The 14177-nt window shown below is 40.0% G+C and overlaps 1 protein-coding gene across 2 annotated transcripts in view; it reads right to left on the reverse strand.

Annotated features, from left to right (window-relative positions):
* The window catches only part of CHCHD3 (coiled-coil-helix-coiled-coil-helix domain containing 3), a 289889-nt gene that overhangs the window by 90679 nt on the left and 185033 nt on the right, over positions 1-14177 (reverse strand). For both annotated transcript variants that reach the window (XM_068972961.1, XM_068972962.1), the window contains one exon: positions 12271-12354. In XM_068972961.1, coding sequence (XP_068829062.1) covers positions 12271-12354 — 84 coding nt within the window. The remainder of the gene's footprint in view (positions 1-12270; positions 12355-14177) is intronic.

Raw genomic sequence — 14177 nt, forward strand, 5'->3', positions numbered from 1 at the left:
CAGAGGATCCACCCAACCCAGGGATCGAACCCAGGACTCCTGCATTGCAGAAAGATTCTTTACCATCAGAGCCACCAGGGTAGCCCCAATAGATGGTAGCTGTTTTAATATGATGCTGATTCTAATGATACTACATTTCTTAGCCAATAGCCTTGGAACAGCAAGGATGTCCAGAGTGCAAAGTACTCATGAACATTTTCACCAAAAGCCAAGTTTGGGGACAACTCATGAAGTTGGGATTCTATTCAGGGCAGGGTTTGTGGATAAAATGGATTACCCCTGCCTCAAGTCACAGAAAAGTAATGGATGAGAACATCACTTAGGCAAAGTGATTTACTTTACTTCAAAAGTTTGCCCGAATAGTGGCATCTGCACTGTTTAATTCTATGTAAGTAAGATAGGCTGTTGCATTAATATTAGCAGCTGGCATGACTGGAGCAGAAGGACCTGGGTCTCAATCTCTGCAAAACCTGCAGGATAAGGTGTAGCTTGGCGGGAAGTGTGCACTAAGTCACCTGGAAGATGTATATCTAAGGTACCTGGGCCAGTCTGAAGATTGAAGCCTTTTACTTGCTGAAAGCTCCTTTGTTTGTTTATTCAACAGATCTTTGTCAAACAAACACCTACTACGTGCCAGGCACTGATCACAGAGATCTGGTATGAAACTACAAGTCGTGAGGGGGCAGTGCTGTGGCCACACTATCCTCCCTGGATTCTTGTGTGAGGGTGAATGAGGTTACAGAGAAGGATTGGTGAACTTGTGAGGACACAGACTGCACAATTTTTCTGATCATGGCTAGCAAATCTTACTACTTCCAAAGTCTTTTCGAAGGGGCACAGAAAACTCAAGATCATGAAGAAATGGAAAACCCTGTTCCTTGTTCCTCCAGCTCTGGGTCTTGGCAAACACTTGTGGGTTAAAGATCCACAGTGGTAATTCAATATTTATGAAATCCAATTCCTCTACTCGATTTAATGAAAAAAGAAGAAAACTTCTATGGGGACCCTGATCCTTGGGGGCATTCTACATGCCTGATTCTTCATATGAAGATGTACGACTCTTGGGTTAATGGGCATGGCTCTGCGTCCTGCTGTGAAAGATTGAAGGCAAGAGGAGAAGGGGACAACAGAGGATGAGATGGTTGGATGGCATCACCAACTCGATGGACATGAGTTTGAGTAAGCTTTAGGAGTTGGTGAAGGACAGGGAAGCCTGGTTTCGAGCAAGCTTTGGGAGCTGGTGAAGGACAGGGAAGCCTGGTTTGCTGCAGTCCATGGAGTTGCAGAGAGTTGGGACACAACTGAGCAACTGAACTGAACTGAAGTGTCCTGTAGTGGGAGGGTCCTGATGAAACTGAGCTACTGCAGGCATAGCTTTCTCAAAGACTGTTAGAGAGAACAGAGATTCTGAAGAGTATAGAGTCAGAACACAGAGCCCTCCAGAGGAGCTATAGACTCCCTGGGCCTCTTTCTCCTCTGTGCACTCTTTTACAACACAGTACACAGGCAGGCAATTCCAGGAGGGTTGCAGGTCCTCAGAAGCCCTCAAATTAGGAACTCTATCAATGAAATTCTGTGGCTTCTTGACCTCTACATTCTAGGATGCAATCAGGAAGAACTCAAAAAATGTTAAGCAGTAGCATTAGGCAGAGCAACAGAAAATCTCAGATGGTGGGCTGGGATAAGTTAATGAGTGTTTCTCAAAAAAGAGACTTTATGGTTCAAGTATAATGCTGAAACATGGCATGCAGTATTCTCATCCTGGAAGCTCAGAATGTACACAAACTCAGAGAAGGACTACAGTAAAGAAATCTGTTCTGCTTAGTTAAGCTTAACATTCTTCAAAATTATTTGGCCAAGGAACCCATTCCACTTCCTGACTAACACGTTAATTTTAAAAGTTATCTAGCACCTACTATGTGCCAGGCACTATTATGGTGATCAAAAAGCAGAAACAGTTCTGGTCTTTATGGAACTTACATATTTAACATTTATTTCCAAAGACTGCCATTGAAGGTAACCAGTTTATTGGGTCTTTATCTGAGCATTTAACCTGATGAATCTCTTCAACCCACAGAATTCCCCTCTAAATCCCTTGATCTTTAGACCTTGAAGGGACAAAAGTAGTGGCTTTCTCCTCACAAACCGTTCTGCTCTGGAAGAAAGCCTGGCAAAGCCTACATGGGTCCACTATGGCAATCAAAAGCTCTGTAGCAGATGCCAACGGGTGTTGGTGAGATTAACAAATGTGTGCTCAAATGAATGGTGAATGTCGAGGATTCCCTCAAACCCTATCCCCCCGCCCCCAATTCTGATAAACACTACCAAGGTTAAGCTCCTATCTTAGATAGTCTCCATGGTCAGGTTAGATTTAAATTCCCTTAATTTCATGTTGTCCTTACCATGCCAATCTGCTTTACATGCCAAGTTCAGATATGGGCACTTTTTATTTGATTTTGTTATGAGATAATATTATTTGCAAATATTTTATGACCAAATACATCTTTCTTAATGAAGCTAATGTGTTGAGATGTAATGCCTTACAGAGGCACAGCTGGCTCATGGTCTGGACATAAAACTGAGATTCAAGAGCATTTTCCAATACCAGCCCTGCAATTTCCCTTAAAAGAATTAATATTCATGCATTTTAATTTTTCAGTCAGGAAAATAGGGAAATGAGCACTGGCTGGTTTGCCTAAATGGAGTGCATTTGAAATTTATAAATAAACACGGTATCAAGAAGCAAAACAATCACTAATGATGAAACTGGATGCAAAGAAAATTCAAGAGATTTAGCTCATTTTCAATCACATACACAGGAAAAACACAGGAAACACAGAATGCCTTCCTGGCTGCAACATTCTTATCAATACCAAGAAAAGATCCCAGAGAAAGGAAAGGGGGTATTAATTGTTTTTCAAAGCAAACAGCCTACTGAGCCTCCCCAGACACAACAAACAGAAGCTTTAAAAGCAGAATTAATTTTCCCTAGATTTCATCACACTTCATTTCTCTACCTTGTCTTTACACATTCAAGTGGCACTGAAAAACTGTCATGGTAAACAGCATCTAGTTTACTGTACAGCCTCTCATAGGGTAAAGGAGATATGAAGAGCTGAGAAAGCAGGCAGCCCATACTGTTGGCATCTTAGCACTTATGATCATTACAAGAGCTCACAGAAAGGCAATACTGGGCTTTAAAGCTGGAACTGCACATTATCTCTTTCTCAGAGCCCTGGGGCTATCACTACAAAGCACAGTGGTCCATTCTAACCTCTGAATAGAGAAAAGGAAGAGATCATTAAATTATAATTTCCATGCACAATTGCTACAAGTATTTCCTAACCAACAGGATTAATATGAAAGCAAGATCCCAGAATAAAGCTGCTCAGCAGAGAGGATGGCAGTTTAGTGTCTTGTAAATTTGATTTCCCTGAAAGCCCTGACACATCATAATAGTGAAATCCTATTTACTGTAGCAAGCAGGATGGATAATACTATTTAATACCTGGTGTACTTTGTGCCATCAGCTCATAGCTTTGTACTCCACATTCTCATCTTACCTTAAGGTTAATACTTCTTGACAGCCTACATGGTAAATAGAGCCCCAAATTAAGTGCTGATCCCATGATTTGCAAATCTTTCCTCTAAAGTTAGGCACAGAAAAACTGGCTCCAGTTAAAGGGATCATTTTAACAGGATGCACTTTTAACACCTCATCCCGGAAAAAAAAAACGTAAGTCTCATATCCCTAAAGCCAGATTAAAACAGCATTTCAAGGTTACCCATGGCACATTTCCCATTAGAAAACTCAGAGAGGTTAACAGAAAAGCCAATGCATTTGGAGCACTTGTTGAATAATGAATTAAGGATAAGGCCCCCACTGTATCAATTTTCTTGCCCCTTGTTCTGTAGAACAAAATTGGGGGGGGGGGGGAGTCCACCCTCCTTGCTACTTTTGGAAAGTCTGCAATAATAAACTTCCTTTAGGGAGCCCAGTAAAAGCACAGAAGGGTTCAGTCTCTGAACCTAAGTTATAAATAACTGTTTCAATTATATTAACAAGAAGTATAGTGATACTGAGCCTTATTAATTTCTCTACCTAACCGCTAACATCTAAGTAACATTTATTTGAACTATCAATACTTGTTAATGATTTAAAAAAAAACCTCATTGATTAAATGCTAAAAACCACTTCACTGAAATCTCTGTCATTTGTAACAGCAATACAATTAAAAGCGACACTGGTTTCTATGTCTTCAGCATACAAACTCTTGGGACAAGAGAGCTTCATCTGTTTCTTGCAACTCCTGGTAACTAGAGAAACTGCCCTGGTTTCAAAATGAATGAGGAGGCCAGTACAAAAGTTCCAAGTGTCAATGGAATAATCTCTCTTTCTAGACTGACAAGTGCAAACTAGCATAAACTACCAAGGAATATCTCCCACCAAGTAATGCTTTTAACTATCGAGTTAAACTTGCTATATCTCAGCGCCTGGCCAAAACATACACACAATTCAGTGTATATGAGCTACCCATATGACCTTGGATCATGGACAACTGTTTAGAAAGTACCTAAGAGGAAGAATATCAAAGGGCTTTTTTTATCCCTTAAATTGAGTCTAAGTAGTTATTGCCCTACACTCCCCTCAGAAAAGAATCTTCATGTTTTAGGATCGCAGATGCCAGTGGTCTGACTGAAATTCCATCCTGTATTAATCCCTTGAAATGGCTGACCCAGCTCCACTCAAAGAAATCTTTTTACAATGACAGATTTCATCTGAGAATACAAAAGCACCAATAATTTCTTTCCATAAGGAGCACACGGGGCTGGCAATAATCTGTTCTGTTGTCATTTCTCTTTATCATCATTCGTGGCATGTTCCCCCTCAAGCTTTGTGGAGAGGAACACAGAAATGAAGGTACCAACTGACAAAGAAGAAGTCAAGCAATCAAAATAGCCAATTAATCATACAGATAAGCCCGACACTGTGATGCAATAGAAGATATGCCACCCACTGTAAGTAAAAGGCTTTGAAAACGTGCTCATTTGATGTAAGCATGACCTTAGAATTTAATTAGCAACTCTCTCCACAGGTGACGAACTAGTAAAGTACTTTTCTTCTTAATGACAATTTATTTTTCACCATTCTCTTTGCATCACTCTCTTTCACTCAGCTTGTACAATTCCCTCCCTTCTTAATTGTATGGGGCTGACGGCAGTGTGTATGCAAATTGTTGCCAAAATCCGGAGGAACCTGCAAACTGGAAACTATACAAACCGCACTACCCCGTTGATCTGAACACTGTAATGGTATCCAACTAAGCTCTCTGAGCTCCCTCGGCTACTGGAGCCACTAGGGCTTTTACAGCTCTCTTCATGCTGTGCCAAACCCCACCATTCTTAGGAACGCCAAGAGCAAAGTGGATTACATGGAGCAACTCAATTCAAGTTTATAATTGAGAAGTTAGACATGCAAGACACACTCATCATCAAAGAACACACATCTCTAGATATCCTGGGAGAGGGAGGGAGGGGTCCTTCATCCCAGAAGATCCTGGAAGAAACTGGACTCTGTCCTTTTGTTCCATGGACTTAGTCCTGCCTCTCCATTCCTTTCCAGAGGGCTAAAAGACTATGGCAAAATACACATTCTTCTGAAGAATATCCAGGCAACGGATGTTTCAGGAGCAGGCAAATTCAGAGTTTCATGAAATAACCATCAAACAGCTGATAAAACAGAAAATTTGTTTTCATCCTAGAGATGGAATGAGATGATTATCCTGTAGCGACATTGTGAACCTATGAATGAATGGGATGCCTCAAAGACATTTCTAAACTGCTTGAATGACTATGAATTTCTTCCTTCAAAGTAACAAGCAGCACAACTAGACATTAAAGTAATTCTTGGGGGTGGCATGCCACAGTTGCTAAGTAATATGACCTTGCTGCTGCCCTTTTGGTCAAATTTTCCCAGGAAGTACCAGATCCTGGGTGGGTGGGGGGGAATTAAGCATTTTGAATGCTAAACACTTCCAGGTTATATGGTAACACTGATCAAGTTTTAACATCAGGACCTAAAACACTGTATTAGAAGCCAGAAGGAGTTAAGTTACTACCCACAGAAGTAACAAAGCAATCAGCAGGATTTAACTTCTAAAGTGCAGGCTTGACAAACATTAAAGACGGTATTGGACAATGGCTAACAGCTCAGATGTTGGACCTGGTTCAAGTTCAGGTCACATTTTGACTGTACGTGTGCTTGTGCGCCCTGTCACATCAGTCCTGTGTGACTCTTTTTGACTCCATGGACTGAGCAGCCCACCAGGCCCCTCTGTCCAGGGGACTCTCTAGCCATTTTGTTCTCCAGGGAATCTTCCAACCCAGGGGCTGAACCCGTGTCTCCTGAGGCTCCTTCACTGCAGATGGGTTTTTTCTCGCTGAGCCACCTGGGAAGCCCTTTGTATATTCTCAGGCAAATTACTTGAACCTGCAGTATCTTCACCTAAAAACAACAGGGGTGACAGCCTCCTACGGTTGTTTATGAGAATAAAATGATATAATCCATGCAAAGTGCCCAGCACAACATAAATACTCAAAAGATGTTATTCTTAGCTATGAGGATGATGAAGATGCTATACATATCCAGATATTCAAAGTTAAACTTGATATTTTCACAGGACAGATTTAGACTATTAATTTAACTAATGAAAAAAAAAAACTAAATATTTTGCAAATACTTACAAACTGTACATGAATGGCTTGGATCTAACCTTATGGCATAAACTTAGGAACTGCAGGATTTACTCACTGCGTGTGAGTTGTGGAAAAGACAGAAATAAGAAAATGATTTTATCCTTAAGGTGCTAAGCAGATAAACACAGGTAACTAATCACAGTTAGCATAAACATGGCGCATTAAGAGAGACATACAAAGCATTATGGAGAATCACCTGAGAGACTGACAAGTGGAAGTGGCTCAGTCGTGTCTGACTCTTTGCAACCCCATGGACCATAGCCCGCCAGCCTCTGCTGTCCATGCAGTTCTCCAGGCAAGAAGACTGGAGTGAGTTGCCATTCCCTTCTCCAGGGGATCTTCCCAACCCAGGGATGGAACCCGGGTCTCCTGCTTTGCAGGTGGATTCTTCACCGTGTGAGCCACCAGAGAAGCCCCATAGGGACTGGCAAAGGCATCTTAAAAACATTTAAGAACATTTTCCTCGAAAGCTGCCCTGTGATTCCTTTCATCAGTCACTGATCAGGAATTAATTCTCTCAAGCTTCTTATATCCACCAATGGGAATTGATACTCAAGCTTTTTTTCAGTTAGGGCATACCTACATGAGGTAAGAAAGAGTTTAACAAATATAAGTGGCTGCTGCTAAGTTGCTTCAGTCGTGTCTGACTCTATGCGACCCCATAGATGGCAGCCCACCAGGCTCCCCCCATCCCTGGGATTCTCCAGGCAAGAATACTGGAGTGGGTTGCCATTTCCTTCTCCAATGCATGAAAGTGAAAAGTGAAAGCGAAGTCGATCAGTTGTGTACAACTCCTAGTGACCCCATGGACTGCAGCCTACCACGTTCCTCTATCCATAGGATTTTCCAGGCAAGAGTACTCGAGTGGGTTGCCGTTGCCTTCTCCAAAATATAAGCTGATGCCCCTTAAAGAATATGTATTTTTGGGATTTCCCTGGTGGTCCAGTGGCTAGGGCTCTGCACTCCCAATGCAGGGGGCCCAGGGTTCAACACCTGGTCAGGGCAGTGGATCCCACATGTTGCAATGAAGATCAAAGATCCAGGGTGCCACAGCTAAGGCTCGGTGCAGCCAAAGAAATAAATATTTTTTATAAAAAGAATATTTTCCACTGTGTCAAGATACTAAAAATCATAAAATTACTTTCATGGTATTCAACCTCCTGGTGTCTTCTGTCCATTTCTGTAATATCTTATTTTTGTTTATTACTGCCATTCCTAAAAGTAGCTAAGCTGAATTTTCTCCCAGTTGGATTTCACCTTGGAATATTTGAGAGACATTTAGGTGTGCAAAGATGAAGCACTTTCTAAACTTAATGCAGAAGATTATAAGGAGGATTTTCTTGTGATGACAGTGAAAAAAGTACAATGTCTAACCATTTGTTAGAAATTCTGCACACTTTGTGTTAAAAGATGCAAAATGAGGAATCCAGCAGTGGCTAATGTAAGGAAAAATGGTTGTGATATTACATAAGTTGCAGAATCATTTAACCGACTATGAAATCCAGGTTCCTGTTTAAAAATGTAAGTTTAGAAGTGGATACAAGTACTTATCTTTCTCTTGTTTTAACTAGCTGAACTGGTGAAACCATCAACTGAATACTAGGTGGTCTTATTAATGAAGAGAGGACATGGTATCTTGTACAGTCATTCCCAGGATAACTTCTAAGACCACCATACCATCTGCCTGTCAGCTACATTAGCAGCCACAGTCATTGTGTACATTATCACTTTTTAAAAATTTATTTATTTTTTAATGACGGACAATTGCTTTACAGAATTTTGCTGTTTTCTGTCAAATCTCAACATGAATCAGCCATAGGTATACCCCTCCCTTTTGAACCTCCCAGCCCCCATCTCCCTCTCCACCCCACCCCTCTAGGTTGATAAAGAGCCCCTGTTTGAGTTTCCTGAGACATACAGCAAATTTTACATACGGTAATGTAAGTTTCCATGGTACTCTCTCCATAAATTTCACCCTCTCCTCCCCTCTCCCCATGTCCATAAGTCTGTTCTCTGTGTCTGTTTCTCCACTGCTGCCCTGTAAATAAGTTCTTCAGTACCATTTTTCTAGATTCTGTATATATGTGTTAGAATATGGTTATTTATCTTTCTCTGACTCACTTCACTCTGTATAAAAGGTTCTAGGTTCATCCACCTCATCAGAATGGACTCAAACGTGTTCCTTTTTATGGCTGAGTGATATTCCATTGTGTGTATGTACCACAACTTCTTTATCCATTCACTCTGTCGATGGACATCTAGGTTGCTTCCGTGTTCTAGCTACTGTAAATAATGCTGCAATGAACAATAGGATACATGTGTCTCTTTCAGTTTGGTTTCCTCAGAGTATATGCCTATGAGCAGGATTGCTGGGTTATATGGTGGTTTTAATCCTAATTTTTTTAAGGAATCTCCATACCACCTCCCACAGTGGCTGTATCAATTTACATTCCCACCAACAGTGCAAGAGCATTCCCTTTTCTCCATACCCTCTCCAGCATTCACCGTTTGTAGACTTCTTGATGAGGGCCATTCTGATCGGTATGAGGTGATACCTCATTATAGTTTTGATTTGCATTTCTTTAATAATGAGCGATGTTGAACATCTTTTCATGTTTTTGTTAACCATCTGTACATTATCACTTTTTGATGACTCATAATCTTATTACTCAGCTATTCATTTTCATTGACTTGATGCAAATTTCATGATGCAACTACAGCATGATATCCCTAAGAGTTATTTTAATATCTCATTGTGCTTCTTTTGCTTTAAAGTGAGAAATTTATGGTCATTTGAGAATATGAACCCAAGTCTACTGAGCATTTGAAAACACAAGCAGTTCTGTAACACAGCTTGGGATGTCTCTAGATTCTACTTTAATACTCTCCTTATCAATTAGACATTCCCTTGTGTGAATGGAGCTTTCTCCTCCCTGGTATTCATATCAGCTGGTTCCCCAGACATCTGAGATAATTTCTGCCTTTCTTCAACTCGGGAGGAGTAATGAGTGTAATTTAACTCTACATTAATTTCACCCTTCTTAGAACCAATAGGCAAAGGTATCAACTCTTCACTGACAAAGAAAGTCAAAGCCATTTTTAAGTTTTTCAAATACTTGTTTCATTGCAAATGTTGCCAGCTTTATCAAAGCTGACATGGATGGGAAGCAAACTTTTTAAGAATGTTGTATGTGGTGGAAACTTAGTTGCTAAGTGGTCTGACTCTTTGCAACCTCATGGACTGGAGACTACCAGTCTCCTGTGATCCATGGGATTCTCCACACAAGAATACTGGAGTGGATTGCCTTGTCCTTCTCCAGAGGATCTTTCCAACCCAGCAATCAAACCCATTTCTCTTATGTCTCCTGTACTGACAGCAGAGTTCTTTACCACCAGCACCATCTTTAATTGGCCAAGAGTAAATCCATCCTCTCAGTGCCTCAAACCAATCACTGAATATCTCTAGGAAACTGGTGATTTATGAGAAATGGGCAAATATTTATCAGTGCCTTTTCTTGTATGTAACAGTGATCGATGAGAACTTCAAAACATACCTAGCACAGTAATACTTGAAGGCAAAGAAAAGTATCATTGGGTGGGGGAAAAGCAGGTGCCTGGTTAACCACCTGAAAAACTTTCACTCACTCATTTGATTCAGATAATATTTACTCATTACATCAGAAACAGTGTTTGGGATAGAAGTAAAAGAAGAGCTACACTGACTGAATGGTTACTCTGCCCTGGACAGTCTTACAGGTAATTTATGAGGATTATCTCATTTTACAAATTAGCGAGGTACGTACTATAAAATCCTCAGTTCATAGCTGAGGAAACCTAAAGTTTACATATGATACTCTAAGATAGGGCTTCCCTCATAGCTCAGCTGGTAAAGAATCTGCCTGCAATGAAGGAGACCTGGGTTCAATTCCTGGGTTGGGAAGATCCCTTGGAGAAGGAAATGGCAACCCACTCCAGCATTCTTGCCTGGAGAATCCCATGGACAGAGGAGCCTGACGGCTATAGTCCATGGGGTCACAAAGAGTTGGACACAACTTAGTGACTAAACCACCAACATCACTCCAAGATAGGCAGCAGGTAAATGCCAGTTCAGGGCCTTGAATCTAAAACCCCAGATGTCAGAACCCATGCACTAAATCAGTCCTCTGCAAACCATAGCTCAAGGGTCATTTCTCGTTGGCAAAAATGTGTTTATTGCAATGGTTCCTATTTTGATTAATAAAGATATATTTGAGCCTAGTTATGATTTAAAATTTCACAGTCCAAAACTGTAGTTACTTTTGCATCAACCTAATAAGTCCCTCTTGCTTCAGTTCTTACTGAAGACAGCAACTCACAAGCCATCTAGCCTCTCCAAACATGTCAAGCACAACCCTGCTTCAGGGCTTGGTCCTGGCCTGCTTCCCACACCCAGATACCTCTTAGAAAGGTCCTTCACCCAGCGCCACACCTACATTCCTAGGCCCTGGGACTCCTCTTTCCACTTCACTGTTTGCATGTTATTATAATCTGCCATTCAACATGCTGACAGGGTTTTAATGAATTTAAGCTCCACAAGGGCAGCAGTTTAACTTACTTTCTTCATTAGCTTCTCTCTGGCAGTATCAGGGCCTGACATATACAGACATCTGCTGAAACAATGAGAAAATGGTCCCTACATTCAAGAAGTACTAAGTTCAATGACATAGGGAGAGGTGAAGACAACATACAAATATTTGTACTGAATGGAGTTTGATCGTCTATTTCTTAGTTTCTACTTTTTTACTAAACATGCTATTCCAAATCAAATTTGGAGGTCTCAGTCAAAGCAAAGAGAAAACTAGCTTTGCAACCTCATGGTCTAGGTATGAAATTATCCTAGACAATAAAATATTTCATTGAACAGGGGCACTGATTGAGTCCCCAAATATCCAATCTTAAGCCCACTGCCTCCTCCTGTTTCCGTCTCAATTTCCTCGAGTCTTTGTCAAATTCTATAGAAATGGAGACCAGAGGTACTTCCTCCTCTCTCCATCCTAACTCTTCTCCTGAGTCCTATTATTCAGCTCCTGTCCACCAGTTTTGATAAAGACATTCATTTCTTGGCCACAAGTACAGTGAAAGTGAGCTTTCACAAAGACAGTTTATCCTTCAAAACATTTCCGCTTCTAAGAACGTGCTCAAGTTTAGTCAATGTCTGGGAGAGCCCAGAATAGCACTCTTCTGCTTGACCTGGAGACAATGCAGCTTCTAAACGTATAGTGGAAAATATTTGGGGGGAGTTCCTGAGTAGTAAAATGTTATCAACGAGCCAGTAACACAACAATACGCAAAACTACCAAAGTAGAAATGACATTATCTTCGATAATTATCGGCCTGGTTGGCTTCTTTACTTCCTGGCCACTCTTTAACTAGGAAAAGTGGTTACAGTTCTAATGTATTGATTTTTAAATACACCCATGGGAACACTGCAGATGTGCTTAAGAGAAGAGAATCACTGACAAGTAACAGCCATACCCTCTCCTCCAGTCTAGCCAGCTGCTCTTTGTAGAATGCATCCTGCTTCTTTATCACCCGATCTTTCTCTTCCAGCTGCTTAGCCTAAAAAAAGAAATGAAAAATATACTATATTAAGAAAAAGCAGTAACAGCAAAGCAAAAGTTAAGTATAAATTCCATTAGAAATACGTATACAAAGAGGAAGTTTTTTGCAGGCTAGTAGGTCTCTGCCATAGAAAACACATTTATAAGATGATGATTGCTGTATTTAAATGTAAAGAATGGGCCTGCATTGTAATTTTTTAAACTGTAACAGCTGTGTCCTACTTTGTCCAAATGTTTCTGATAATGTCAGAATACAGCACAGACAGTTTTCTTTAACTTCTCTTTCGAAGAGTAATTTCAAGGATTAATATTTTGCTTAATAAAACTTTGATTTTTTATCCCATGCAAAAGACACATAGTTATTAACCTTTCTTGAGCAATAAAAAATGCCTATATAACATTTTGTACATAAACCTTACATATGAGAACCCTTAAAACACCCAGTGAAACCAGCATATAAATAAATGTACTGGTCTACTTCCTTTTTAATGGCATAGCTGTCTTTAGCAAAAAGGGCAAAAACCATTCTAATTCTTTATTTGAATAATTTTAAGTAACTAAAAGTAAAATAATAAAAGTAATTTTATAACTGTTAATTTAACTAATTTATCTTTTTTATGAAATTAAAAATCAAGCAATAAAATTTTTACCCTTGAAAAAAATAATGCTTTCTTATGTATGTTTTTGAAGCTAAATTAAAAATGCACTTCTTTGAAATATTGCCATTTGGAACAAAGCGGATGGACTGAGAGGGTATTATGGTAAGTAAAATAAGGCAGATAGAGAAAAGCAAAGACTGTATGATTTCACTATATGTGAAATCTAAAAAATCAAAACAAATGAACAAATATAGCCAAAGAGAAACAGAGTCATAGATACAGGAAGAAACAGGTGGCTGTCAGAGAGGAGGTACCTGGGGGAAGAGATAAGCGAGGGTGATTAAGAGATACAAACTTCCAGTTACAAAATGAATGATTCACAAAAATGAGGAATGTACTACAGTCGGGAGATGTAGTCGGTAAGTCTATAATTATGTACCATATCTCTGCATGGTGACAGATGGCAACCAGACTTATTATGACCACCATTTTCCAATATACAGAAATATCAAATCACAATGGTGTACACCAAGAACTAACATAGTGCTGCAGGTCAATTATACTTCAAAAACAAAACAAATGAAAACACTCAGAGAAAAAGAGATCTTATTTGTAGCTACCAGAGGTGAGGGGAAGAGAGAGGGGTAAACAGATGAGGGTGGTCAAAAGATAAAAATTTCCAGTTATAAGATAAATTAACATTAGGAATGTAATGTCCAACATGGTAAGATCATTAATACTGTTCTACCTTATAAAGATCATACGAGAGTATATCCTATGAGTTCCCATCACAAGGGAAAACACATTTTTCTACTTCTGAGATGCGGAGAAGGCAATGGCACCCCACTCCAGTACTTCTGCATGGGTATTTACTAAACTTATTGTGGTCATCACTGCAGGAGGTATGTAGGTCAAATCATTGTTATGCTGTACACCTCACACTTACACAGTGCTGTATGCCAATCATATCTCAATAAAACTGGGGGAGGGACAATGAAAAATGCATTTCTTAAACTGCTGCTTCTATTTTTATTATATTTAAATGACCTTTATTTCTGACAACAAACCTGCCTACATCACCCATGTTAGAAAAGTTTTTAACATACTTTTGGTCAATGAATGTTGAACACAAGCCCGACTAGAAATTTTAAGAAATAAGCAAAATACATATTTTGGCATTCCCACTCTTTTGCCATGCAATGTGATCAAGGTTCCCCTGGCT

Source organism: Capricornis sumatraensis, chromosome 5 (genome assembly GCF_032405125.1).
Source record: "Capricornis sumatraensis isolate serow.1 chromosome 5, serow.2, whole genome shotgun sequence".
NCBI classification, from domain to species: domain Eukaryota; kingdom Metazoa; phylum Chordata; class Mammalia; order Artiodactyla; family Bovidae; genus Capricornis; species Capricornis sumatraensis.